At 31.2% G+C, this 26,051-nt stretch overlaps 1 protein-coding gene across 1 annotated transcript in view; it reads left to right on the top strand.

Annotated features, from left to right (window-relative positions):
* The window catches only part of URI1 (URI1 prefoldin like chaperone), a 74,225-nt gene that overhangs the window by 31,044 nt on the left and 17,130 nt on the right, over positions 1 to 26,051 (top strand). The window contains exons 2-4 of the mRNA XM_074284839.1: positions 10,168 to 10,202; positions 19,155 to 19,233; positions 20,394 to 20,529. Coding sequence (XP_074140940.1) covers positions 10,168 to 10,202; positions 19,155 to 19,233; positions 20,394 to 20,529 — 250 coding nt within the window. The remainder of the gene's footprint in view (positions 1 to 10,167; positions 10,203 to 19,154; positions 19,234 to 20,393; positions 20,530 to 26,051) is intronic.

The raw sequence follows: 26,051 nt of genomic DNA, 5'->3' as shown, positions 1-26,051 counted from the left end.
TCTACCCACAGAAGCAGCTGCTTCTCTTCCCCTGATTAGAGGTAAAAATTAGGGTCTGGCTTTGTGAAGTAGAGAAAGCTGGGGAATGAAAATAGATTGTGATTAAGGAAATTTATGAATTCATGAAAATCGTAGTGTTTTTGTAGGTGATCATCTCTGTATATGTCTGAGCTGGATTGGAGTAGTCCATGCCAAATGTGTAAATTGAGGAGCTTTTAGGATGTTTCTGGGAGCATCAATATATATATATATGTGTGTGTGTGTGTATATATATATATATATATATATATATATATATATATATATATATATATATATATATATATATATATTGAGATTCCCTAGTATGAGTTGAGAAGAAATTGTGAGCCAGGCATTGAACTCATTGAGAAAAGAATTGTGTTCTGGAGGCAGGGAGACAACAACTACCAGAATTTTGCTTGGAAGCTACCAGAATTTTGATTGGATTGTAGATAAAGATGGAGTGAGTGTCCCTGCCTGTCCTATGGGAGATGATGCTGAATTCTTAGACGGGGATAGTGGATACGGGTGCCAACTCTGGAGTCAGGAAGAACTGAATTAAAATATGACATTATTAGCTGTGTGATCCTGGGTAAGTCACTTAAGATTCAATTTACTCAAATGTAAAATGAGTTGGAGAAGAAAATGGCAAATCACTCCAGCATCTTTGCCAAGAAAACCTAAATAGGGTCACAAAGAGTCACAATAATACAAAAAGTATTGAGTGAATCTTAAAGGAGAAGTACTGAATTGTGATAGAAGGGAAAGAACTAGAAGTAGTGATGAGTGTGTAGCAAAGTGTTTCAAATCCTTTACCTAAGATAGTTAATTGGCAGGCCGGGGATTGCAGGTAATCACTGTCATTAGGAACAATCTTCAATTCAGTGAGAGCCAGAAAATGGAATGAGTGGGAAAAGATTTAAGATGAAAGTAGGTTTATTTTCTGCATTGTAGAGAGTACAGTAGAAAGGATAGGTAGTTTTAGAATAGAACATTGATTGTAATTGAGTTAGACAGTTTAAGCTTTGTAATCATTGATAAAGAGAGGTAGCTTATCATTAGAGAATGACTTCCTGTAGGTTTTATTATTCACTGAGATTTGTCCTCAAGATGGAGTTCTTTTAGGACCTTAGGCACTTCAGATTTGGAGACTAGTTCTGAGAACCATAAGAATGGTTACTTCAGTTTCGTGGAAGCTGAGACCTAGAGCAATAGGTATTTTGCTTCTTCTGGGGGACTACTGGATTGTAGAGAGTCTGGAATGTCTGGGTTAGGAATTTAAATTTTATTACATATAATGGAAAAAATGATTCATTTGAATTCAGAGGACTTGGGTTTCAGTCTTATTTTTGTCACTTATTGTATGATAAGAATAAGTTAATAAACATCACTGGACTTTGTAATGTTCTGGTTAGTTTTCTGGAAGTCTTTGGACCAGCCTTTATTTCAGCAGAGTAATCACCATGAAAATAGCCAGAGATAAAGTCCAAAAATCTTTATTGTCTCCTTCACAGTCTTGTCTCCTTGCTTTGGGGCCTGGAAGTCCTCCAGAATGTGTCTTGGTTTCTACTGGGGGAGACAGGAGGACCACCACAATGGTGTCTGTCTTGAAGTCTCCCTGAGTCTGGGAGCTTGTACTCCAGCCTCCAGTCCCCTGTCTGTTCCAGGCCCTTCTAGTCCCCCTCTAAGTCTGACTCTGGCCTCTTAAATATTCTATTATAATTAAATCATTACAGTATACTGAGTATAAATCAATCAGTACATCATTAGGGCAATCAAAATGAACTAGAGAACTCTCATATTAAACTAGCTAACCATTGTCTTATCAATTCCACTAAGATGTTTTGGGACTAAATCAGTCATATTGAGTTTTAAGTATATTTATTCAGAGTTCCGGCCCATTACAGGATCTCAATTTCCTCGTCTGTAAAATGTGATTTGAATAGAAGATCCAAAGCATATCTTTGAGCTCTACTTAAATAACTCTATGACTTGAAACTTCTTTGTAAATTGATCTATTTTACTCCCATTTGGGATCATGAACCATGGATCTAGAGCTAGAAGGGAACTTAGAGCTCTCTAAGTATGTTATAAAAAAAGCTCATCTTAAAGAATATCTGTTCTAAGAAAATTTTATTTCTTTTTCTTTTCTTTTTTTGCAGTGCAATAGCAATGCAAAGTTAAAAGACTTGCCCAGGGTCATATAGCTAGGAAGTGCTAAGTGTCTGAAGCTGGATTTGAACTTAGAGCAGCAGTCCTGTAATCAGAAGGACCTATCTACTGTGCCATCTAGTTGCCCCTTGTATTTCTTTTAAGGAAAAAAATGCACTCTAAATATGTTCTCCATATATAAAAATGAAACAACTCCATTGTCTATAGGCTGTTTATTTTAAGATTTTTCTGATATTGATGATGAATTTGTACTTGGCTACCTATACTCTGTTGCTTTGGTAAGCCTGTGTTCTATGACTTTTGCATTCTGCCTAAGGTTAAATTTTATGATTGCTATTAAATAACACTCAGAATTTTGAATCTTACAGAACCTTATTTCATTAGCTAATTCAAATTTCTGCTCTTTAAAGCTAAGGATAGTGAGTAGACCTGTGGTTGATTGGTATAGAAAATTCCTAGATGAAGAAACATTCTTTTTTTTTTTTATGCTATACAGTAATAATAAAATTTATTTTTTTTTTATAATTTTTTTTCACAGAATATATGCATGAGTAATTTTTTTAAAATAATATTATCCCTTGTATTCATTTTTCCAAATTATCCCCTCCCTTCCTCTACTCCCTCCCCTTGATGACAGGCAATCCCATACATTTTACGTATGTTACAATATAACCTAGATACAATATATGTGTGTAAATACCATTTTCTTGTTGCACATTAAGTATTAGATTCCGAAGGTGTAAGTAACCTGGATAGATAGACAGTAGTGCTAACAATTTACATTCACTTCCCAGTGTTCCTTCTCTGGGTGTAGTTATTTCTGTCCATCATTGATCAACTGGAAGTGAGTTGGATCTTCTTTATGTTGAAGATATCCACTTCAATCAGAATACATCTTCATACAACATTGAAGTGTACAGCGATCTTCTGGTTCTATTCATTTCACTCAACATCAGTTGATGTAAGTCTCTCCAAGCCTCTCTGTATTCCTCCTGCTGGTCATTTCTTACAGAGCAATAATATTCCATAACCTTCATATATCATAATTTACCCAACCATTCTCCAATTGATGGACATCCATTCATCTTCCAGTTTCTAGCTACTACACAAAGAGCTACCACAAACATTTTGGCACATACAGGTCCCTTTCCGCTCTTTAGTATTTCTTTGGGATATAAGCCCAATAGCAGCAATGCTGGGTCAAAGGGTATGCACAGTTTGATAACTTTTTGGGCATAGTTCCAAATTGCTCTCCAGAATGGCTGGATTCTTTCACAACTCCACCAACAATGTATTAGTGTCCCAGTTTTCCCACATCCCCTCCAACATTCATCATTATTTGTTCCTGTCATCTTAGCCAATCTGACAGGTGTGTAGTGGTATCTCAGAGTTGTCTTAGTTTGCATTTCTCTGATCAGTAGTGATTTGGAACACTTTCATATGAGTGGATATAGTTTCACTTTCATTATCTGAGAATTGTCTGTGATGAAGAAACATTCTATCAGCTACTTAGAGACTTAACAACAGTTTCTTCAGCTATAAAATCTATAAATTTGTAAAATGAAGAGGTTAGACTGGATGAACAATGTAGTTCAGTTTAGCTTACAAGCTAAATGAACTGTTCAAATGGATAACAATAACAAATGACACTTAGTATTTTAAAGTTTGCATAGTATTACAAAGTTTATATATATTTTTGATCCTCACAACTACTTTTAGAGGTTTATACTATAAGTATGTTTATTTTTTACAGATGAATAAACTGAATGTCAGTTTTATGTCACTGACCCATCATAGTCTTATACCTAATTGTATGTGAGAGGTCTGATGGAACTCAGGTCTCTTTGGTGCTACTTCCCATTCATTCATTCATTCATTCATTTATTTATTTATTCTAATTTTTTTGGTGTGTGTGTTAGAGGCAGTTTTGGATTAAGTGACTGTCTGAGGCTGGTTTTGAATTCAAGCTCTCCTGACTTCAGGATCACTAAGTACTCTATCCCCTGTGCCATCTAGCTGTCCCATTTTGGTGATAATCCCAGTGTTTTGTCTGCTATGCCAGATTGCCTTTCAAGAATCTCACTTATAACTGCATTAATAAAGAGAACTAATTCATTGTGTATCTTGATAAATTGCTTAACATCCCTAAAGTAATATAGTCAATAGCGAACATTAACTGGCCATCATACAGAGGCATGGTTAATTTTAACTTCCAGAAATTCACATAGAAATTTATAACTTTATCACTAAATTAGCACACTTACAATCTATAAGTATTAGCATTTTAAGAATGCGAATAATATTTGATTAAGCTAAATTAAAAAGCTCCCAGTCTATCTTACCTTTTCTCACCTTGATTTAATAATAGTTTGATTTTTTTCTAAATTTTGAATTTTTACCTATATTAATAGCTTTGACCTGGCAGGTAACAAAGCTATGAGAAACCATTTACCATTCTCTTCATTATGTAATACAGCTCATCTACGCAGTGAGCTTACTTTTAGTATATAGTAATTTGTTATGCATTTAATATTATTGGGTGTTTACTACTTGGTACACTTGTCACGAATTGCCCTTTGATATTCTGCAATACTTTTAAGAATTTATAGTGCATTTAGATCTACTGTCAATCTAATAATTTATGAAAAAAAAAAACACATATCTTTCATAGATTGAGTTAATACTCTTAGCAGTTGGTCAAGTTTTATTTTCATGTTTTGAGATTTAAGAGTAAATATGATTTAAATCTTTATAGTCAGTTTTGATTTTTAGCTAATTGAATTATCTATCCAAAAAGCATTAGAAATATTTCCTACTAATATCTTTTTAATCTTTGCTTTTAAATACACACACACACACACACACACACACACACACACACACACACACAATCAAGATGTATACATTCATAGGAATCCAAAACAGTAAGAGAAAAAAAGTATGGATATTAATTAACATAGCAATATGGGTAGTAATAGAGAAGGAACTATACATTTTTTGAAGTGCTCAAGACTATGTAGGAGATGATACTGAAAGAAGCAAAGATGCACAGAATGGATGGATTCTGTCAGAAAACACAGGGAGAAAGTAAAGAGAGATGCAAGCAAAAATTTGTATAAAAGGAAACTACTTGAATGGTTGGAGGATCTGCTGTTCACAAAAGAGATGGAAACTCCATAGAATAAGAGACATACAGATGTTGAGATTTTGAATTTGTTTTGTTCTAGGTAAATTTTGGATAAAAATGCATATTAATACACTCCAAGGGTTCATTAACATCATCAGAATGTTTTCAGTACTCAGGCAAATGTCTCGTTGGCAAGATACTTAGAGATTTATTTTAAATCAATAAAAAAAAATCTATGTCATGATTTTAAAAGAAAATACCTCCAAGCTTATTATAGTGAATATGTGTTGTGAAAGCATTATTTGCAAAAATGTCAATTAAAATATTTTTTCATTTATGCTAGAATGTAGCTAAAGTTTTGGTAATAAAATGTCTCAGTTAATTGGCTAGATATCCTTTTAAGTAGCAATTGTAAAAACAGATTCCAATGTCAGTCCTAAGAATACATGTTACAAAGAGTCAAACCATTTAATTATAAGAAAACTTATCAAAACTATATAAAAACTAATATTTCATCAGACCTTTAAAGAATAATTGAAAATCTTAAAAATGGCTTTGGAGGAGATGCACAAATACTTAGACATGTATCATTTAGAACTTTTCTAAGTGGAGTATTTTTATTTGTTTTTATCTGTGTTACCACTGTGGTGTTTTATTTAGCATGGAAAACTCATAGGTCGATGCCCCCTTGTGGTCCTTCAAAATATATATGCATGTGTTATCTAGAATATACATACATACATAAACACACAACACATACACACACACACACACACATACATTAAACTAAACTGGTTGCTTTTCCATGAGTTTGAATTGAATTTTCTTATAAGATTAAAAAATAGAGACATTTTAAACTTTTTGGTGAATTTGTAAATAAATTTTTTTATTTTTTGGGTAAATTTAACTATGAGGTTGTTTTCTCTTTTTGTTTCCCCAGCAAAGAAAAGGTATTTGGGGTTAAGTGACTTGCCCAGGGTCATACAGCTAGGAAGTGTTGGTGTCTGAAGCCAGATTTGAACTGAGGTGCTCTTGACTTCAGGGCTGGTGCTCTAGTCACTGTGACCACCTGGCTGCCCTGAGGTTGTTTTCTTAGTAAAGAGAGCTTAGTGACATTTATGTATTATTATCTTTGTGTCTCTTAAACTTTAAATTGTAGAACAGATATTGATGTGCATTGATAACAAGACATTTGTTATAACAGTGAAATCATAGATCTGATTTTCCCCCAGCAAAGGTAGAGGGCCTCTTATTGAGGTAAAGAGGATGACCCTGGGATTCTCACACTGTCCAGGGGTTCTCAAATTACAGCCCGCGGGCCAGGTGTGGTCCACTGAGGACATTTATGTGGCATACCCGATTATGGCAAATGGGCTGAGTGGTGGAGACAGAGTGTGAGGTTTTGTTTTTACTATAGTCTGGCCCTCAAACTGTCTGAGGACAGTGAACTGGCCCCCTATTTAAAAAGTTTGAGGACCACTGCCAGAGATGAATGAAATACAGTCTCTGGCAGGAACTATCAAATTAGAAAGCTTGATTGGTCTTTTGAGGACTAGTCTGGCCAAGTTTGGAAAGGTTCATCATCAGAAGATTGTGATCACCAGTTTATTTTGATGTGTTTAGTTGAGGAGTGGAGAGTGTGGCTGGGAATATGACACAGTGATCATGAGGACTGAATTTCATAGCCAGGGAGCCCCAGTTGAAATCTTAGCTGTCCTATTTACTGTTCCTGGACCTTCCTTGTAAGGTCTTTTTTGTTCCTTATCTATAAAAGGAAAGGTGAACTGGATGGTTTTTGAGGCCTATTCAATTCCTACATCTTATCATTTGAAAGATATGAATGGATGAAGATATGCTTTGAATGGAACACTTATGCCACAGATTTAAAAGAGGGGAAATGACTTTCCTAAAGGCAGTTAGCTATAGCTTTATAAGTGGTGAAGTTAAGTTGATACTGAAACCTTTATCTTCTGACTTTGTTGCACTGGTTCTAGTATACTATGAAATCTTAGTTGAATGTAACCAAATAGAAGATAATTAGGTCAGTTTTCTTATGATTGAATAGTTTTTTATTATGTGTTAGTTACTAGTAACTTCTTACTATAATTGATAAAAAGCTTCACACTAATGAAAATGTGAACATTTAGTAGGTTTTAACTTTTAAAAATAGTTCCTAGTGGCACTTTATGTAACAATAATTTATGTATAAATATAAAACATATATGTTGACTACATAGTAATGAAACAGAATTGGGTTTGACACAAAATCAGTCTCATTACTTTATTGCCAAATGATATAGCTATTTGTGCAAACAAATTGAAAATTGCAATAATTGCTTTTCTATAATTAAGTCACTTGTGTTTATTTTTATATGTAAATGAATGAACCTGTGTTCCCCTTTAGAAGAAATGAGTTGCAGTTTCATGAAATTATTTAAATTTCATCAAGAAATCAAGTGGTTGTTACTGTTCAAATCAGGTATATTCAGGTATCATCTTTTCCTCCTTTAAATTTTTTTTTCTTAGGCAGTGTTGTAGAAGAGTAATTAAAAAAAAAAATCCTTACCCCAAACATAAAAGCTATCCCTTTGCTCCAAAAATATATTACCAGAACAACAAAAAATCTTTACACTAAAAAATAATTCAAAATATTAAGAAACTTTTCACCCTTTCTCTTTTTTTATTCCCCTTTGGGAAATTTACTTGGTCAATGTGAGTGTTATCTTTCTCAATTCTCAGAATTTGACCTGCTCTACCACTACTTTTAGCTAATGCTTTCTTTCTCATCTGATTCTGTTAATACTTTATCTTATTAGCAGATACTTTGATTGTAGCTGTATGTAAAGGAATTTTTGGTGGTAAATTTTTCTTCTGAGAAACACTAAGTTATTTGTCCTATCTTTAGTATCTACCTGCTTATTTCAGGAAGGAAAAATGAAATTAAAATTGATTGATGTCCTTCTTTTGGGGGGAAAAAAGGGGAACTATGTGTGTGTGTGTGTGTGTGTGTGTGTGTGTGTGTTATGTAGATAGATAGATGTTTGTTTTTTAAACATTAAAAGCATATGTATCCAATTTACATATTTACTAATTAAAAAGTCTTCCTGGAAACATTAAGTAGACTATCTTCTATAACCTTTAACATTGTTGCTAATGGATATAGCCTAGAAAATTTCATAGAAGGTCCTTTAAATAATGTAAATGATTATGAATATGTAACTAGTTAATATGCAGCTACGAAAGGATTATCATGTAGAGGTTAATGAACATGCTGCTCTTATGGTTTGCAGGGCTTTTCTTTTTGTGCTTTTAGCTCACTTCATGCATGGAAAGACGTGCATTGGGAATGGAAAGTATCCTGTCTTGTTTTTAGTCTCATCTTTTAATGGGCCAATTAAATAAGAACTTTTAAGAAGGATTTCATAAAGATTTCTTTTTTTTTTTTTCAATTTACATTTAATTCTGTTTGTTTTATAATCACTATCAAATCTGAAACAGTGAAATGGATTGATGTGGTTTTATCCTAGCTATTCCAGATGTAAAGCCAGTACTCTTATATATTACCACTGTTATTAAGTATTGCTACATGATTGATACTTACTGGGAAGCTTCATTTTAAAGCTGATTTTTTATTCTAAATTAGTACTGTGGTTAGGTCTATGTTTATAGATTTTGCTTTATAATATTTCTGTTATGTTACTACTGCTATTGCATTTAAGAGATAGTAAAGGAGAACATTTATGTTAAGAATTGTCAAAATATAGGAATTTAATAGAAAGCTTTAAAATTCTTGTAGTTTGGGATCAAATATATTTTATGTATAACGGTAGACATCTGATGGTGTGTCTCAGTTTAGATGGGATTTTTGTATTGTTTTTATTATTTTTAGATTCATTTGTTAAATAAAGATCCTAGTATTGAAGTTCTTCAAATTGTTAGGTTAGATAGGTAAAAGTATAGGGAAAAAAGGGTCTTCAGTTTTCAGTACAGTTTTTCATATATTTTCCTGGTGCTTTTGGTTAGTGTTAGCCAGTCGTATTTGGGCATACTTTATCTAAAAATTTGAGAGTGCTTTACTGTGATCAAGCATGTTTTTTAAAAGACGTGATTTTAATTCAACCAGACCAGGAAAACAAGTAGCTTCTGTGCTTGTTTTACACAGTCAGAGAAGTATAATAGAAATGTTTTATAATAGTTTTAAATGGCAAAATGATATGTTTAGAAACATTCTAAGATTTGTGTTTAGTCTCTTAAGGGATCTAGGTTTAAGAATTCAGGGGGAAAAATGTGCTGTTCAAAGTGTGTCTTTATTCTAAATATATATTCCTGAAAATGTAGTAGAATAACATTGATAAATTCATTTTTAATGCTTCAGAATAAAAATTACAGGTCAGAGTACTTGGAGATGTACTGATAAAATAAAACAGTTTCATTATTGTCTTAATTTATATTTCTTACTGAGTAAGTATGAATTTACATTGGTATCTTGTTATTCATAACATTTTTGTATTCTGTAAAATATATAACACTGAAAATGGGTGTATAGATTGTGCAAAATCCTAGTTATCTTATATCATGTCACCTAATAGTTATGGAGCAGGTATTGTACCCCAATATGAAGTGGAAAGCTGTAATTTGTCCTGCAGTTATCAGCTTGCATTCGAGTGTTGTGATAGAGTACATTGCTTAAAGACTAACATTCACTTCCCAATGCATTGACAAATAAAAATGTCCACAGAGATGCTATGAAATCTGTGAAGCTGCTGTTGTAGTTTTCTGATACAGTGACATTGCAGCTGTGTGCTAAGCCTTGTTTTTTCATGAGCAGTTATCTGTTTTAATGACAGGTGGTCACTGGCTGCCAAGAAAAGATCCAACACTGGTAAGTGAAAACTGTTTGATTACATGTGTAAAATACTTAAAAAGTAAGTGTTTAGTAAAATAAAACATATAGACTATTAAATTTTCTTAGTATTATAGTTATTGAATGATATTTGGTGTTGCTGTTTTACTGTGATTTATCCTTTTCAGATGTTTATTTGCTTAAAATGGCTGTGTTCACATGTTTTGAAGTACAGTGAAATAATTTTTCTTTAATTGCCCTCATTTTAAGAGTAAAAAATATAAATAATATAGAAAGAATATTGAACCATCTTTTGAATCTGACTAATAATTAGAAATGGTCTATTTTGAGAGAAATTCTTGTGAGGTAGAGAAGAATATGAGAATGTCTTTTTTTTTTTTTTTTTTTTTTTTTTTTAAATAAGCAAATGGGATGGGATACATTTTTTCAAAGTTTAGGAAATTCTGCAAATTCCTACCCTGTCTCAGCATTCTTTCAGGACAACAGATTTGGTGAAGGGAGATTATTGGAGAAGTGAAGTATGAGTTATTTGCTATTTTTATGTACCAATCTGTAGTTAATAAGACACATGCTTGATAAATAATACATATATAACATTTCAGGAAAATATACTATTTAATGGAAAATGAAATCTTATGAGTTACCATGAGGTATAGCAGTTGATTTTACAGATATCAAATTATAATATAGCCACGCTGTGTTTACCAAGATTTTACTGAAAGAACGGGAGCTGTCCTGATTATTGTCTCCAGGGTTATTGCAGAATCATAGGAACTGCCCCCTCCCCCGTCTCCTCCACCCCCCCTTTAGTGGTGAGATTAAACCTTTGGTTATACACCATCAAGCATATAATATTTTAAATTTATTTTAAGAGGCTTTTTCTTCATGCCTGAGAGATCTCCAAGGAAATAATTTATAGTTAGTGTATATCAAATGTTTTTTTGGTTTCAATGCACATAGTCTGCAAGCAGTGGATAAGAGCAAAAAATCAGTGCAATCTGTATACATCATCATATTAAATTTTGACTATTTGCTTGCAGAAAATAATCTAAAACTAATAAGTTCTACACATATATATTCAAAGGCTGCATTAATTTTCAATAAGAACAGCATTATCATTGTGCCCACTGGTGCTACAGTTAAATCTGTCAACATTTCTATAATGTACCTTTATTTTGGAGCACCTTATATGGCTTTTCCATATAAATTTGACAAGATTAATACAAGTTCTGGCTTAAGAGTGAATCTTTTTTCCCCCCTCCAAACTTTATCCCTCACGTTTGTTAGAAATTTATTTTTAGAGTAATAGAATTTCTAGGATTAGCTAATTTAGTATTAACTGTTATATAAGTGAATCTTTTGTATTAGCATGAAAAAGAATCTTCTCTTTTTTTATTTGACAAAGTATCAAATTTGGTATGGTTAAAGCAAATCTGCCATAATAGTATGTTAAAAGTCTTATGGAGTGAGCTAAAACTAAGGTAAGGGTTCTGATTGGCATAAATGATTTAAAGAAATTAGGAAATGTAATCATGATGCACTGGTTGATAAGGTCAATCAAAATATGGCATTCAAATCGGTAATACAAAAATGATGGATGAAGACATAAAATTGTTGCAAAGGTGTTATAGTAAAATAAGAGATGGAACATGATAAAAATGAAGATAATAGCTGATAGCTAATGGGTCAATAATACTTTAAAGCACTGTATATACAATATTTCATTTAAGATTGAATTGGGTATATTTTGATCTTTCAGGTGGACAAAATATTTTTCTAGAAAATTTAATTTCTTGGTTTAAACGTATTCTTTGTTTAGTATCATCTGCAAACGTGGCTTTAAAGCTTTCAGTGAAAAGTTCCAAAATTTATAAGAACAAGAAAAGTTATTTGTTAAAAGCAAAAATGAAGAAATTGTCAATTTTTTCTGTGATACAACAGTGCTATTGTTCATCTAGGATTCACCCCACCAAGGAGAAATGGTTAATCAGGTTCTCTTTGTAAAATTCTTAAGCATTTGAGAGATTCTGTTTGGAAATTTTTGGTTCAATGATTAGCTTCCCCCCCTCCCCCCATGATAGTACTCTAGCACATATTTTTTGTGAAATCCTCTTTCTATCAAAAATATATTAGTCTGATCATCCCAACTTATTAATCAGATTTGGTTTAGATGACATTAGACTATTTCTAATTATTAAATTTCTTTTAAGGAATAGTTATTTATCACTATTTAAATAGTTATTTTTACTTATCAAAGGCAATTTCAAATATTATATGTCACTTGGTAGGAAAAATAAAGGTTTCGTGACAGTGATTACTTTTTGAACTAAGTGAAGTTTTCTTCATTGCCTTTTACTTCAATTGCTTTTTTCTATCATTTGACCTATGTTCAGTGAATATAAACTTAAGTTTAGGTTATAAGCAAAATCAAATTAGGAAGACAGATTTATTGAGAAAATCTTATTTATAACCTGTGTCACTTCTCTCTGTTATCATGGATAATTGAGGGAAATATAGCATGGCACAGCTTTATTTTATAATAACATTTTATTCATTTTTTCCTTTAAGAAACATAAATTTTTTTACTTTTATTTTACAAGTATTGAAGATAGTAATGCTAAATATTCCAAATTTTCTAGAAGTGACATGTAGTTGATGTTAGTTTTGTATAATAATAATGACAGTAATGATATTTACATAGTTCCTACTGTGTGCCAGGTACTGTATTAAGTCTTATTTGATTGTTACAGCAACCTGAGAGATATTATCATTTCCACTTTAAAGTGAAGGAAACTGAGGTAAAAAGACTCACCCCTTATTCAGTTACTCAGATAGTGATTGAGGTCATATTTGAAGTTCTGTCTTTTGACTCTAGGTCCCAGTGCTTGGTGCATTATAGTACCAACTAGCTGCCCTGATGAAAATGTAGTTAGAAAGGTGAGTTTTGTACTCACAATACCTTTATTTTCTCAAGTTCCTGGTCTGTTTTAGAGGATACAAGAGTATTTGCTAAATTTACCTGATAGACCTTTATTTAACTTTTTATTTTTGTGAGGTTTTTTTTTAACTTCTCATCTATTTCTTTCTTTCTTTCTTTCTTTCTTTCTTTCTTTCTTTCTTTCTTTCTTTCTTTCTTTCTTTCTTTCTTTCTTTCTTTCTTTCTTTCTTTCTTTCTTTCTTTCTTTCTTTCTTTCTTTCTTTCTTTCTTTCTTTCTTTCTTTCTTCCTTTCTTTCTTCCTTTCTTCCTTTCTTTCTTTCTTTCTTTCTTTCTTTCTTTCTTTCTTTCTTTCTTTCTTTCTTTCTTTCTTTCTTTCTTTCTTTCTTTCTTTCTTTCTTTCTTTCTTTCTTTCTTTCTTTCTTTCTTTCTTTCTTTCTTTCTTTCTTTCTTTCTTTCTTTCTTTCTTTCTTTCTTTCTTTCTTTCTTTCTTTCTTTCTTTCTTTCTTTCTTTCTTTCTTTCTTTCTTTCTTTCTTTCTACAAGTAAGTAGTGCAGTACTGTTTTTCTGATTTTAAAGATGAGATGTCAAGAAAAAAAAAATTGCCAAGAACTCACAAATAGATGTATTTTATGAAAGAGGCGGAACTGGAACTCAGTCCTTAGGACTATAACCTGTTATTTTTATTAGATGAAGATGTCTTTTATAATAGCACAGTAGGATACTTGACTTGGGAGTCAGGAGTCTAGGGTCTGCATTCTACCTTAGACATGACCATGTAACAGTAGGTAAGCCACTTTATCTTTCATAGCCTCAGTTTACTGGTCTGTACAATGAGGATAATAATACTTAGGCTATGTATCTCATTGAGTTGAATGGAAAATATTTTGTAAAATTTAAAAGTTTATGTAAACATCTTAAAGAGCCATTGCTATTCATAGTTATGATAGCACAGAGAATAATAACAGGTTAAATATGAAGATATATATTTTTGAAAAAGAGAAAGACCTATATGTTCACATTGTAGAAACACAACTTTATATAATTGTTTAAATCTCCTAAGATAAAGTAGTATCCCATTTTCTACAAATAGCAATTTAACTATAAATTTTGTTTCATTTACTGTTTCTTGGGAAAGTCACCATACTTGGACTAATTGTGTATTTCTAGTAATAAGTGATTAAATTTTCCAAGGTATTTATGTATTTATTTGTGTGCACCTTTGGCCAAACCAGTTTCAGAATTTGAGTTTTCTATTTTGTTAGATTTTTGACAGTAGGTTTCATGCATCTAAATTATTCTTTATTAAGACATTGATTTTTTTTAAAGTAGGTTGACTGATAAGAAAAAAAAGATTAGTTTTCATAATTAATAATTTCAAACAATGGAACAGAGACATGCAAGACTTAATTGCTCAAACTATTCTTATTTATCAATATAACCATGATATTGCTCCTTCAGGAAGATTCAGCTTAAAATTTTTTCCTTGTGTCTTTTAATCCTCCATTCCTGTATACTGTTCATATACCTTTTCAAGATGTTTTTAGAGAAAGATGACATCTTGATTATGTATGCAAACTGCCAGTGACACTTCATCATTAAATCCTGTTACATGTGAGAGGCATCTTTGCCATATATGTTCTGAAATATAATAGATGTGCAATAAAATATTTGCTCAGTTGAATTAAAAGTTGCAAGTTTTGATTTCTTTTGGCAAGAGGTTTTTTCCCTATCCAAATCTAGAAATGCTTCATGAAATTGCCCCTTCTTAAATAGTTACTGGCCATAGTTAAAAACAAAAACAAAAAAAACCTTTCTTAAATGAAACTTAGCATTTTGAAAAATTATAATTTAAAGTCCATTAAAATATTGCAAATTAAAACTGCACACATATACAAATTAAAAAACCTCATTTTAAAATAATTATAACAAAACAAACTGAAAACCTTAATAATTGAATAAAATATTGAAACAAATTGAATTTTATTTCTATATAGGAAAATAAAATTTTATGGCAAAGATATTAGAAAATAACTTATTTAATGAAAAAATTGGCATAAGATTTGTTGGAAATGAGATCAATCAATTTTTTTTTCTTACAAGTCCTTCCAATTCTAAAAAAAAAAAAAATAAAATTCAGCAATCTCACTGCTTTAATGTTTAATCTCTTTTCTTTTTTGGAGTTTTAAGCTGGTCCCAGAAGTCCTTGTGTCACTTTTATACTAAATAAGTGATGTAGAACTTGGTTCTTTCTCCCAACACTTATTCTTGTCAGTTGCATTCATGAAGATGATCAGAGATATTTGAGAAAATCTTGTTTTTTATGGTTTTTATAATACTTTAAAAGTGAAACATTTCTTAGGGGGATTAGTGCTGATTTGCAAGGCTAAGTCTCACCCTTATCCTCTCCAACATCCCCATCTCTGCCCACCCCCTTTTTTTGATGAGAAGAAATTGGGGACTCATAAACCTGTATGAGTGGCAGGACTTCAACAAAAGAAAGAAGTACTAGTCTCCTACTTAGAAATGCTATTAATGTTTTATGACTTTATTTCTGTGAAGAATGTATTCTGTGGATTTGTACTTTGGCTGAAATCCTTAATGAAGGATTTGAAGCTTTATTCGTATTGTTTCAGTTACCAAAACTTTTTTGTCCCATCTCAATCTAGTTGAAAAGCAATCATATAATGAAACTATATTATGAAGCATATTCTGAGTTAGATATTTTGCATTTACCTAAAATGTGTTTTCTCTGCCCCCATTATTATAATTATGTTTTTATTTTTAAAAGACAAATGAAAGGTACTGGAAAAAAGAAATATATATATTTTTTGAAACCCAAAGTCTTTGAATACTAATTTTAGCAATTCCTTCCTCATCTTTTCTCTATGGTGTTTTTAATTTTTCACTTATAAAATTGAATTAAAAAAGTAAAAAAAAAAAAAGTAAAAAAGAATGAAAACAATATTGAAACCTTTTATGAAAACAGAAAGAACCCTTCTCTATGTTAGTGTATGAACACTCAGAGTTAACTTTTTGATCTTGTATTGTAGAAACTGTGGTCTTCTATTTATTTAGGGCAACCATTTAGAGATCACTTTTGTTAAGTATTATACATTGGACATTCAGTCTTACTGACTAATTCATCCTTTAGAAGAGTTCTTCAGGTTGTGATTTTTTTTTCTAATCAAGAATACTGCTTCACTCCCACTGGCCTACTTTCTTCAGTGACAGTATTTTAAAATATTCCCTCTCCCCCCTCATATCCTTTTTTTCTTTGGGTAGTGGCTTTTATTTAGTTTTAATCTGGTTAAGAAAACAAAAGAAAACATTGTTGAAAATATAAAAGAAATAAAATTTCAGAAATAACTGAGCCCCACATTTTAATTACTTTTCTGTATGTATATGTAATATTCCTTAGAACATAATTATTAGTAACAGTGCCTGGCACACAGTAGCCATTTAATAAATTGGATGACTTAAAGAACTTCAGTTGCTTTGAAAGAATTTTTTCTTTTCTTTCTTTACTGATATCAACTTCATTGTCATTTGGTAACTTTGAATATACTGTAAAGATTTTTGGGGGAGGAATCTTTTTTTTTTTTTTTTTTCCCTTTCAGCATGTAGGCTTGAAATAGAAACGTATGCTACCTCTAATATTGCTTACTAAATAGAGCAGCATTTAACTGATCATCAAGGTGTTTGACTTGTACAAAATGTATGCATAAATAATCCGAAGGGAAAAAATTAAAAAAAATACATAGTGGATTTAGTAAGTTTCATATTAATAATAAGAATTTTATTTCTCAATAAGGAAGAGATACTCCTGTGGGTAATTTTTTTTCCCCCTGAGGATTTAAAAAGAGACATTTTTAGACATATTTTCTATATAAAATACTCCCCAGAGATTCTTATGTGAAAGGCTTTTGAACGGTTCTTGAGCTTTTTCTGAACAAATTTTAAAGGAAAAAAGTGCAGATATACTACAAAAGGATATCAGATTAGACATAAAAGTAGGTTCTAGTTTTATTTTTATATTCATCTGTTGCAAGATCTTTATTGATCTTTTAATATTAATTTGCCCCCTGTGTTACCTTATCTAATTTAAGGTTATTGGTACCAAACAATTTTAAAAAATGGATCATAGATCTAGAGCTAGAAGGACCTTACTGGCCATTGAAACTAAGCTCATATTACATATGAGGAAGAAAAAAGCACTGAGAGGGGAAGTGATTTATCAGTGCAGGGTCACATGGTAAGTGTCAGAAGTGAGATTTTAATCCTGGTTTTATTGACTTCAACTCCATTATGCCACATTGCCTCCAATGTTTTGAGAGTAAATTTTGAAATAGTCCACAGATAGACAAATTTAAGTTGTTCGTATCAAACATACTACTGTTGTTCAGAAATGGGTGGTAAGTAAGCTCATGATTTTTATTCAATTCTATTATTAGAGAGTAGTTATATTTCATTGGTGACTCTGCCTCTCCCTACCTCTTCTTCACTCTCCCTTTTTCTCCTGCATGTTTGACATTTTTACCTAATTGCTTTGTTCATATTTCTGTCTATTGACAGTACCACCTCTACTTAATTGTCTCTTTTGGACATTTCGGCTCTCATTTACTTTTTGTGCTCGTTGGTTACATCCTAGCAGAGTACCCTCTTGAAACATTGCCACTAACCTAGAGATGGTGAAAACATTTTTGTTTAAACTATTTTGAAATGATTTTCAGGGAGGAGCTGAATGGAGTTAACTGTGGGGAGGGAAATATATTTAAAAAAATGAATTTAGATGCCATCTAAATTTCGAGAATATTGGTTGCCCTATCTTCAATTTAAAAATATATAATGTTGAAATTTTCTCTCTCTTTCATCATTCACTCTCACTGGAAAGAAAGAGAAAAACAAAACTCTTGTATTCAAGAAAAACAAATTCTCACATAAATTTATGTCAGAAATATATCTTATATTATACTAGGATCCATTACTACTCTTGCCAAGAGGTTGTGGCATGCCTCATCATCAGATGTTTAGAATTGTGGTTGGTCATTAAATTAGTCAGAGTTTTTAAGTCTTTCAGGGTTAATTGTCTTTAGAGTGTTTTTGTTATTGTAGAAGTTGTTTTTCTGGTTCTGCTGACTTCACTCTCCATCAGTTCATACATTCCTTCCCAAGTTTCTCTGAAATCGCCCCTTTTGTCATTTCATATGGCACAGCATTTCATTACATTTATATACCATAATTTGTTCAGCCATTTTTTAATTGATAGACACTCGACACTCTTATTAAAATAATTGTTATAAATATTTTTGTACATAATGGGATGCTCTTATGTAATTTTAAAATTTCAAAGTTTTATTCTCTCCCTTTCTCCATTTTTCCTGACCCATAAAATTATATAAATAATTGAGAGTTTGAGAAATTGAAATATAATAATTTTTCCAAGTTTTTCCAGTGAATGTTTCTTCACAACACTTGAATAAAATTCAGATTTTCTGTCAATTCTTTTAATCACTGATTCCAGAACCAATATTCTTTACTGTCAAAGTGTTGCTAAACCTGTACATTAATTTTTTTCTTCCTCTGTAATTTCTGCAAAAAGCCCTAAATATTCTCACGTCAGCCATCTTTACTTTCTTAGTCCTTGTTTGCATCTCATTACACTAGCAGTGATTTAATTGTTTCTTAGGTTTCCATTGTCTCAATATTAGCCTTTTTTTTTTAATCGCATCACTAGCCTTTTCTTTATTGCATCCTCTCTTTTCTAAGCAAATTTTTTTTTTTTTTTAAACTATGAGAAGCAGCTGTTTTTAGAAAGACTTGTATACAGTTTTGTATTCTTTTGTATTCTGGAATTTGTTTTTGTTCTAATGTAGGTCAGAGCCATTGCTTAAATAGATTTGTTAATTTAAAAAAAAAAATGATTCAGTATATTTGCTTACCAAATGGTAGGCTATCTCCTGGGAGCTTTGTTTATTGTGTACATTTATTTAGTGTTTGGTACAAAGAGTGAATTAATCTCCTTTTACCTACAGGATGAAGGTAGAGCATGACTATGAGGCTCTTCAAGAAAGACTCAACACATTGCCTGATAAACTCTCTTACGATATTATGGTATGTATGGTATATTTCAATTTAAGTAATGTGATTATTCATTTTATTAGCATTAAGGTATATTCAGGGTTTTGAAAGAATACTTAATTTTATATTAATTTTAACTATAGCTAAATGTTTGCTTCACTTCTTGTCTTTGAGATCTATCATAAATTTTCATATTAATGACATGAGAACTGAGGACAAATGCTAGCAAAATTTGACATATTTGGTATGCAGATCTATTGTGTAGAAAACTACAGTTATGACAGAAATATGGTACTTAATCATTTCCTGTTACTCAGAGCAGAACAGGCCATAATGTTTTGTAATTCACGGGATTAAGCTCTGGGACATTGATTTTTATATAAAAAGGTGCTGCTAATTTTTTTCTTAATGATATTCACATCGACATAGTGATCTATTCTTATTCCCTAAATTTGAATTTTTTATTCTTTGTATTTCTCATGTAAACTGCGTTTTGTTTTCCACATGAACCAAAATTAAGAACTGGTATATATGATTCTTTCATGTATAAACTTGTTAGAGCCATTAAAAAAAGTGTTTTTCATAAAAGCATTTATTTTATTAGAATTAACTTTCATGGGGGCAGCTAGGTGGCGCAGTGGATAGAGCACCAGCCCTGAATTCAGGAGGACCCGAGTTCAAATCTGGTCTCAGATACTTAACACTTCCTAGCTGTGTGACCCTGGGCAAGTCACTTAACCCCAGCCTCAGAAAAAGAAAAAAAAAAGAATTAACTTTCACTTTGTTCTTCATAAAAGCTGATTTCTAGAGCGATGCTTCCTAAGTGAATATTTCATTTTTAGTCTGTTTTCTTCAGTATCATTGGGTAAATCAAAAATTATACATTTATGAGTTAATGTTTTATAAACTTATGTTGAAATTCTTCAAAGATCTGTTGACCACAATCATAGCCCAGGAATAGAAAATTGGTGCTGATTTTTTACTCAGGTTGTACATTCATTTAGATTAAAACAACTGTGAAGTTGAGCTGTGTTGTTGTGCTTGTTTTTTTTTTGTTGTTGGTTTTTTTTTAATTTACCATATTCATTTAAATGATTTTTAACCTTTTAAAATTATTTGGTACAAACAATATATCTACTTGTAATTGTATTTTTAATGTCTTTTTTTTTTTTTTTTTTCCTTTTGAACTACAGGTACCTTTTGGTTCTCTTGCCTTCATGCCAGGACAGCTTGTTAATACCAATGAAGTCACAGTTTTACTTGGGGACAACTGGTTTTGCAAATGCTCGGCAAAGCAGGCCGTAGGTTTAGTAGAACATAGGAAAAAACGTATGTATTCCTTTTAGGAGGAGTTTCTTTCCTCTGTGTGTGTATGTGCTTGTGTCTGTCTATGTCTGCATGTCTGTGTTTTTATTTATATGCTTACGCATGCGTGCACACACACGCGTGCACACAAACACGCATGTGCACGCATGCAACAGGTGCAGAAACCATCAATTTTACAAATTATTACTAAGAAAGTTCCTTCCTTCATACATTAGTCAATAATTATTGCAACTAAATTGAACTAATAGTGGTGGGTGAAATTTCTGCTTTGGCAGATTATATTTATTTATTTTTCAGGAATTAGAATACTTAAAGTATTATTGAAATCTTGTGGGCAGTTTAAAACTTAGAACTCATTGAATTTGTTTTCATGTTGTCATTTTTGTACATAGTATTATAATTGGCAATGAAGGTTTGTTTTTTGTACTGCATGACACAGGTAGAAAATTTAAAACACAAGAAGCATTTTTATTTAAAAGAAATCATACATTTCCTCTCAATATTTTCTAAGTTGAATTCTTTTTAGACATTTATTAGTGTTGATTTCATTTTAGGTTTTTTAAAAATGTTAACATTATTTTCATAAACGATCATCCTATTTATTGCCTGTTTTATCTTCTATAATTTTTACTTCACATTAACTAAATATTTAAAATATATGTGGAGAGGAAGGTTCAAACTAAAATAATGGTTTTATTTTATTTACTGGGTAGTTTGAGGTCCCTGTCCTATTTTTCCTTAAGCATTTGTTATGCCGCACTTGTTTCGATTTTGTTTCTCTCCAAAACTATTAATAACCTAACTAGGTTACTATTCATTTTAATGGGCTGACTTTGCTTATAGTCCTCTTTTTTTGTATGAAGTAGCTATTATTTGAAAACTCCATCAAAAAATTAGGTTTTTGGAATTTTTTGACTAATGTTCTTGCCAACATGTAGCCATAGAAAAATATAATTAATTTTGATAGTCTAACCATTCCAATATGTAGAGTTTTTAAAAACATTTTTTAAAAATAGTCTTTGTCTTTCTTTCTAGAAGTACATATACATATTAATTTTCTTCTGCATAAGTGAAGTAAGAGTATGTGATATAGAGATTCAAATTTCCTGAAGAGTCAGTTTCTTTATATGTAAATAGTTGAGTGGTAGTATCCTTTGCTTGCAAAATCAATTTTGGAGTAGAATTCTATGAACAAAGGCAAGATCACTTCCTCTCTGGGTTTAAACTGACTCATTTTTCTTTCTTGTGAATATTATCTAGAGTAACATGAGCATTTGTTTAGGCAGTAGATTATGTTTATAGAGTGTTTTTTTTTTCCTGAACTACAAAGCACACTTTTCTTGTTATTGATGCTTTTTATAATACTTTCTACAGCAAGCATATAAGATAGTGTTTTGATAAGATACTGTGCAGATTTTGTTATTCGTATGTTGTAGACTAAGAAATTGAGATCTACAGAGGTAAAATGATCAACACATCTATAAAGTAGCAGCAGGACTTGAAGTCAACCAAGTTTTCTGACTTCCAAGTTGAATATTCTTCCTATTTTATCCCACTGCATGCATACTTTGTAGCATGCATGACTACTGAAGTTTGTATATTCTATTGATATTTGAAAGAGTAAAAAAATTTTCCCTAATCTGCTAAATTAATAGAATTTTTTTGTATGATACAGTTCTAGTATTTAGAGATATTTATGCAGTTACTCAAGAAATAAGAATTGTAACTTTGAATAAAGCTTCTAAAAACACTAGTTTATTAATAGAATTCTTTTAGAGTACATATTGATAAGTTTGAGAAATTATTATGAGTTAGTGTTAATTGTATTTTTGCAGTAATTTGTAATGGATTTTGAAGAAAATAATTGTTTTTAGATATATTATAGCCGGCCCTCCACGTTTTTACTGTTCTTTGAGCCTCTTGCATCCAAAAAGAAAAAAAAAAACCCTTTGAATTAAAAATATATTCAGATGTTCATTTTAGTTAAAAGTATATTAAGACAGAGCTCAAATTCTCTGTTTAGCCTATGTTTAAGAATATATATATATATATGTGTGTGTGTGTGTGTGTGTGTATATATATATATATATATATATATATATATATATATATATATAGTGTTATATTATTTATATTACTGATTCCATTAGGGTCCCTTTTTCTTTTTTTTTTGGGGGGGGGGGAGGGCTGGGGTTAAGTGACTTGCCCAGGGTCACACAGCTAGGAAGTCTTAAGTGTCTGAGACCAGATTTGAACTCGGGTCCTCCTGAATTCAAGGCTGGTGCTCTATTTGCTGCGCCACCTAGCTGCTCCCAGGGTCCCTTTTTCTAGGAAAATGGAATTTATATCTTATGTAGGGTTCTACCTTAATCCTTTATGTTAACTTTATCAGTGCTTTTACATCAGTTTCAAAAAGATTTGGTTGAAATTATTGGTAGAATTTTGGAGCACTAATTCTTAAAGTTGTGGAGAGATTCAATAAACATGAAATTTTGAAGAATAGATTTTGTGTGTGTTTGGCCAAGGTGAGACAAAAGAATGAATAAATCTATTTACCAGTTTGGCTTTGGATGCTAAATTGTTGCAGACATAATTATGGGAAATCAGAAGGCTTCAATTCTTGAAAAAAGGATTTTCAGATGAATGAATATATTTTCTCATTTTAGAAAAATGAATTTGGAAAGGCCAGAGAAAGAAGGGTTAAAAGACTACTGGAAGTTTGGTTAGTACTTTAGCCAAAACTTTAATTTCCTTAATCTGTTTTTCCTGTTGATAAGAGCCTGAAACAAGAAGATGATTTTGCAGGTTGAAGTATTGTTCTTCTTCTGCTTATGACATTTTTAATATCAGTTGAGATTAGACACAGATTAGGGTTTTAGGATTTTTTGTTTTGTAACCTAGTTTTATCAAATTGGTTTCCTTTAAATATATTCTGTAGAGGCTTGTGGATTTCTTAAGTGTGGATTTAATTTTGTCTTTGAGATAAATTTTTTCCATCAGAAAAATACATCTCTAATTTTATAATGGCTGTCAATGGGCAAATAGGATTCTGAAAGACTAGGCTCTCTTTTATGGATATTTTCAGTAACATGCTCCATTTGTGTACAAGAATGTATAGATAAAAATTATTTTAATTTTAATTTTTGTTCTATGGGTAGGTATTAAATCACAATAACATTTAAATGATGAATTAGAAATATTGGCTAAAAGGCTAGGTCTTTGTATCTCTAGAGATATTTGACTTTGATTTCAACCGAGTGTAATATTTAGAACTGAGTTTTTCAAATAAGTATTTGAAGCCCTGATTTTGCAATCCTGTGCTTGCATGTTTCTCAGATACATCTTTAAAACTGTACATGCAGTCAGCCTTCTTTAAAAATTTCATTGTAAAAACTTGATTTCTTGTTACTTAGGAGCAAGATAGTTTGGTTAGTACAACTGAAATGTTTGAAAAAAGAACTTTTCATGTACTCTAATCTTTAAAACAGACCACCCTGGCCACACACAGGTCTCCTAATTGGAAGTGGATGATAAAGATGGAGCTGCTATAGTGGAAACCAAATGAATAATTCAACTCAGCTATATTAATATTTAATTGAGTGCCCATGGGGTGTGCAGCATTTTACTAGGGGCTATAAGGTAAGATCTTATGGAATAATAGAACAGCCTGGCCCCTATTAGGGTTCTTTATATCAGTTCCTAGGTCTTTAAGATAAATTACACAGTGCTTTACACATAGTAGGCTTTCAACAGGTATCTGTTGAATGAACAGAATGAATTTTGTTTTTTTCTGATTAGTTTAATTCATTTGGCACTTTTCTTGACAAGTTCCTATAGCATGGTTTCTTATACTTTAGAATGCAATGATTATGCTTTTGAATTAAAAGATGATATTTGGCTGTGGAATTAAAAATGGAGATCGTTTCAGTATGAGTTGGGGCATTTTTGATATGGAAGTATAGTCAAGCTATTACTAAACTACAGTGGCATCAAGCTTTGTTGTTTTGGTGTGTGAAAATTTCACAGTGTGGGTAAATAAATCCTAGTTTGTGCTATCATTGTATGATGTCACTTTTGTTACCTGCATTTGAGCCCAAAGAAAGTTGAGTAAAACTTGAGGATATTAAAACTTAATCTTTAGTGGGGAAAATAGAAATGTAGAAGATGCCACATATATAACTAGGCTAGAAAATTCATTCTTTATGCCTGAAGAAGGGGTGGGCTAGAGCCCTGGTACTTGCATAAAATATTGTGTGAAAACAAGTTTCAGAGGACATGAAAATAATTTGGATTAAATAATTAATGAAAATAATTGGGAACGTAGCATGGCATGAGATAAGAAGCCTTGCTATCAGAAAGACTTTATTCAAGTTCTTCCTCCTAGCTATATGCCACTTAACCTCTCATATTTCTAAATAACTCTAAGACTGAATTACTGATTTGCATAAATAAAGAGAGTTTCTATAGCATAAATTTCCAGCATCATTAAAATCATAGTTATAAACCAAAATAAACATAGAAAACCCAAGCCCACTTCAAATTCTAAAAATCACCTTTTTTTTGGATTCAGTATTTATAGAACTAGTGTATTTATGGGAAAGTACTTCTGACACAATTGTTTTTGAAAGAAAATGTGCCTGAATATTTTGACCTTAGCGAATGAAATAAAACAAAAACAAAAACAAAGAAATGTAAAAATAAATTTTTTACAATATGTTGTGCCCATTGTTAAAAACTACAGCAAAAGCTTGAAAGTAGTTTTCTCCTTAATCTGTTTTTAGTGTCATTTACTGGTAATTACTAGGCATTTAAGGATTTTAATAAGTCATTTAAAAGTATATTCAAAAGAGTAAGGCTATTTTTGTTTATTTCCTACAAATGCTTATAACAACCTATTATTCAGTGCTTAAAAATAAAACAAAACTCTTAACTATTTAAGCTCAGGAAGAAATTTAGTGGCCTAGAAACTTTAGATTAAGTTGTTTTCCATGTCTGTACTTGTTATGTAGCTCAAATTTTTAATAGGTAAGTTGTACTTTCAAATCAAAAGAAAAGTTCTTTAGACAAAAGAAATAATTACTATTATTTCAAAGAAAGAATTTCAATTTTTAAAGTTCTCTAGAACCTTCTTATCTAATTCAGAATTTTATCTACATTATTTATCAAAAAAAGAGTTTAAAAAATCCTAAAAATAACTAATCATAAGTAAATCACTTCATCTTTTTTGGGCTTCCATTTTTTTATCTGTAAAAAGAATGAATTAAATATTCCATGAGTCTAATAATAATTAAGCTTCAGAAAGGAAGATATCATAATACATTTCTCATAGAAAATAAAAACTAAATCAGTTCTTTGCTTAAATTCAAGTTTTGTTGCATTTCCACATTTTCCTGTGTTTATTAGTCTTTATTTGTTCCTTGCTTTGGGAATTTGAATAGTAGAGTATTTATAATTGTCCTACTGTGAAACCATATTTATTATGAAAAAAATTCCCTAAAGGTTTTTAACTGCACTTACATTTTATT

The sequence above is a fragment of the Sminthopsis crassicaudata genome, chromosome 2, assembly GCF_048593235.1.
Source record: "Sminthopsis crassicaudata isolate SCR6 chromosome 2, ASM4859323v1, whole genome shotgun sequence".
Classification (NCBI taxonomy): Eukaryota; Metazoa; Chordata; class Mammalia; order Dasyuromorphia; family Dasyuridae; genus Sminthopsis; species Sminthopsis crassicaudata.
The sequence above is the reverse complement of the archived record's forward strand: the minus strand, read 5'-3'. Positions and strand labels throughout refer to the sequence as shown.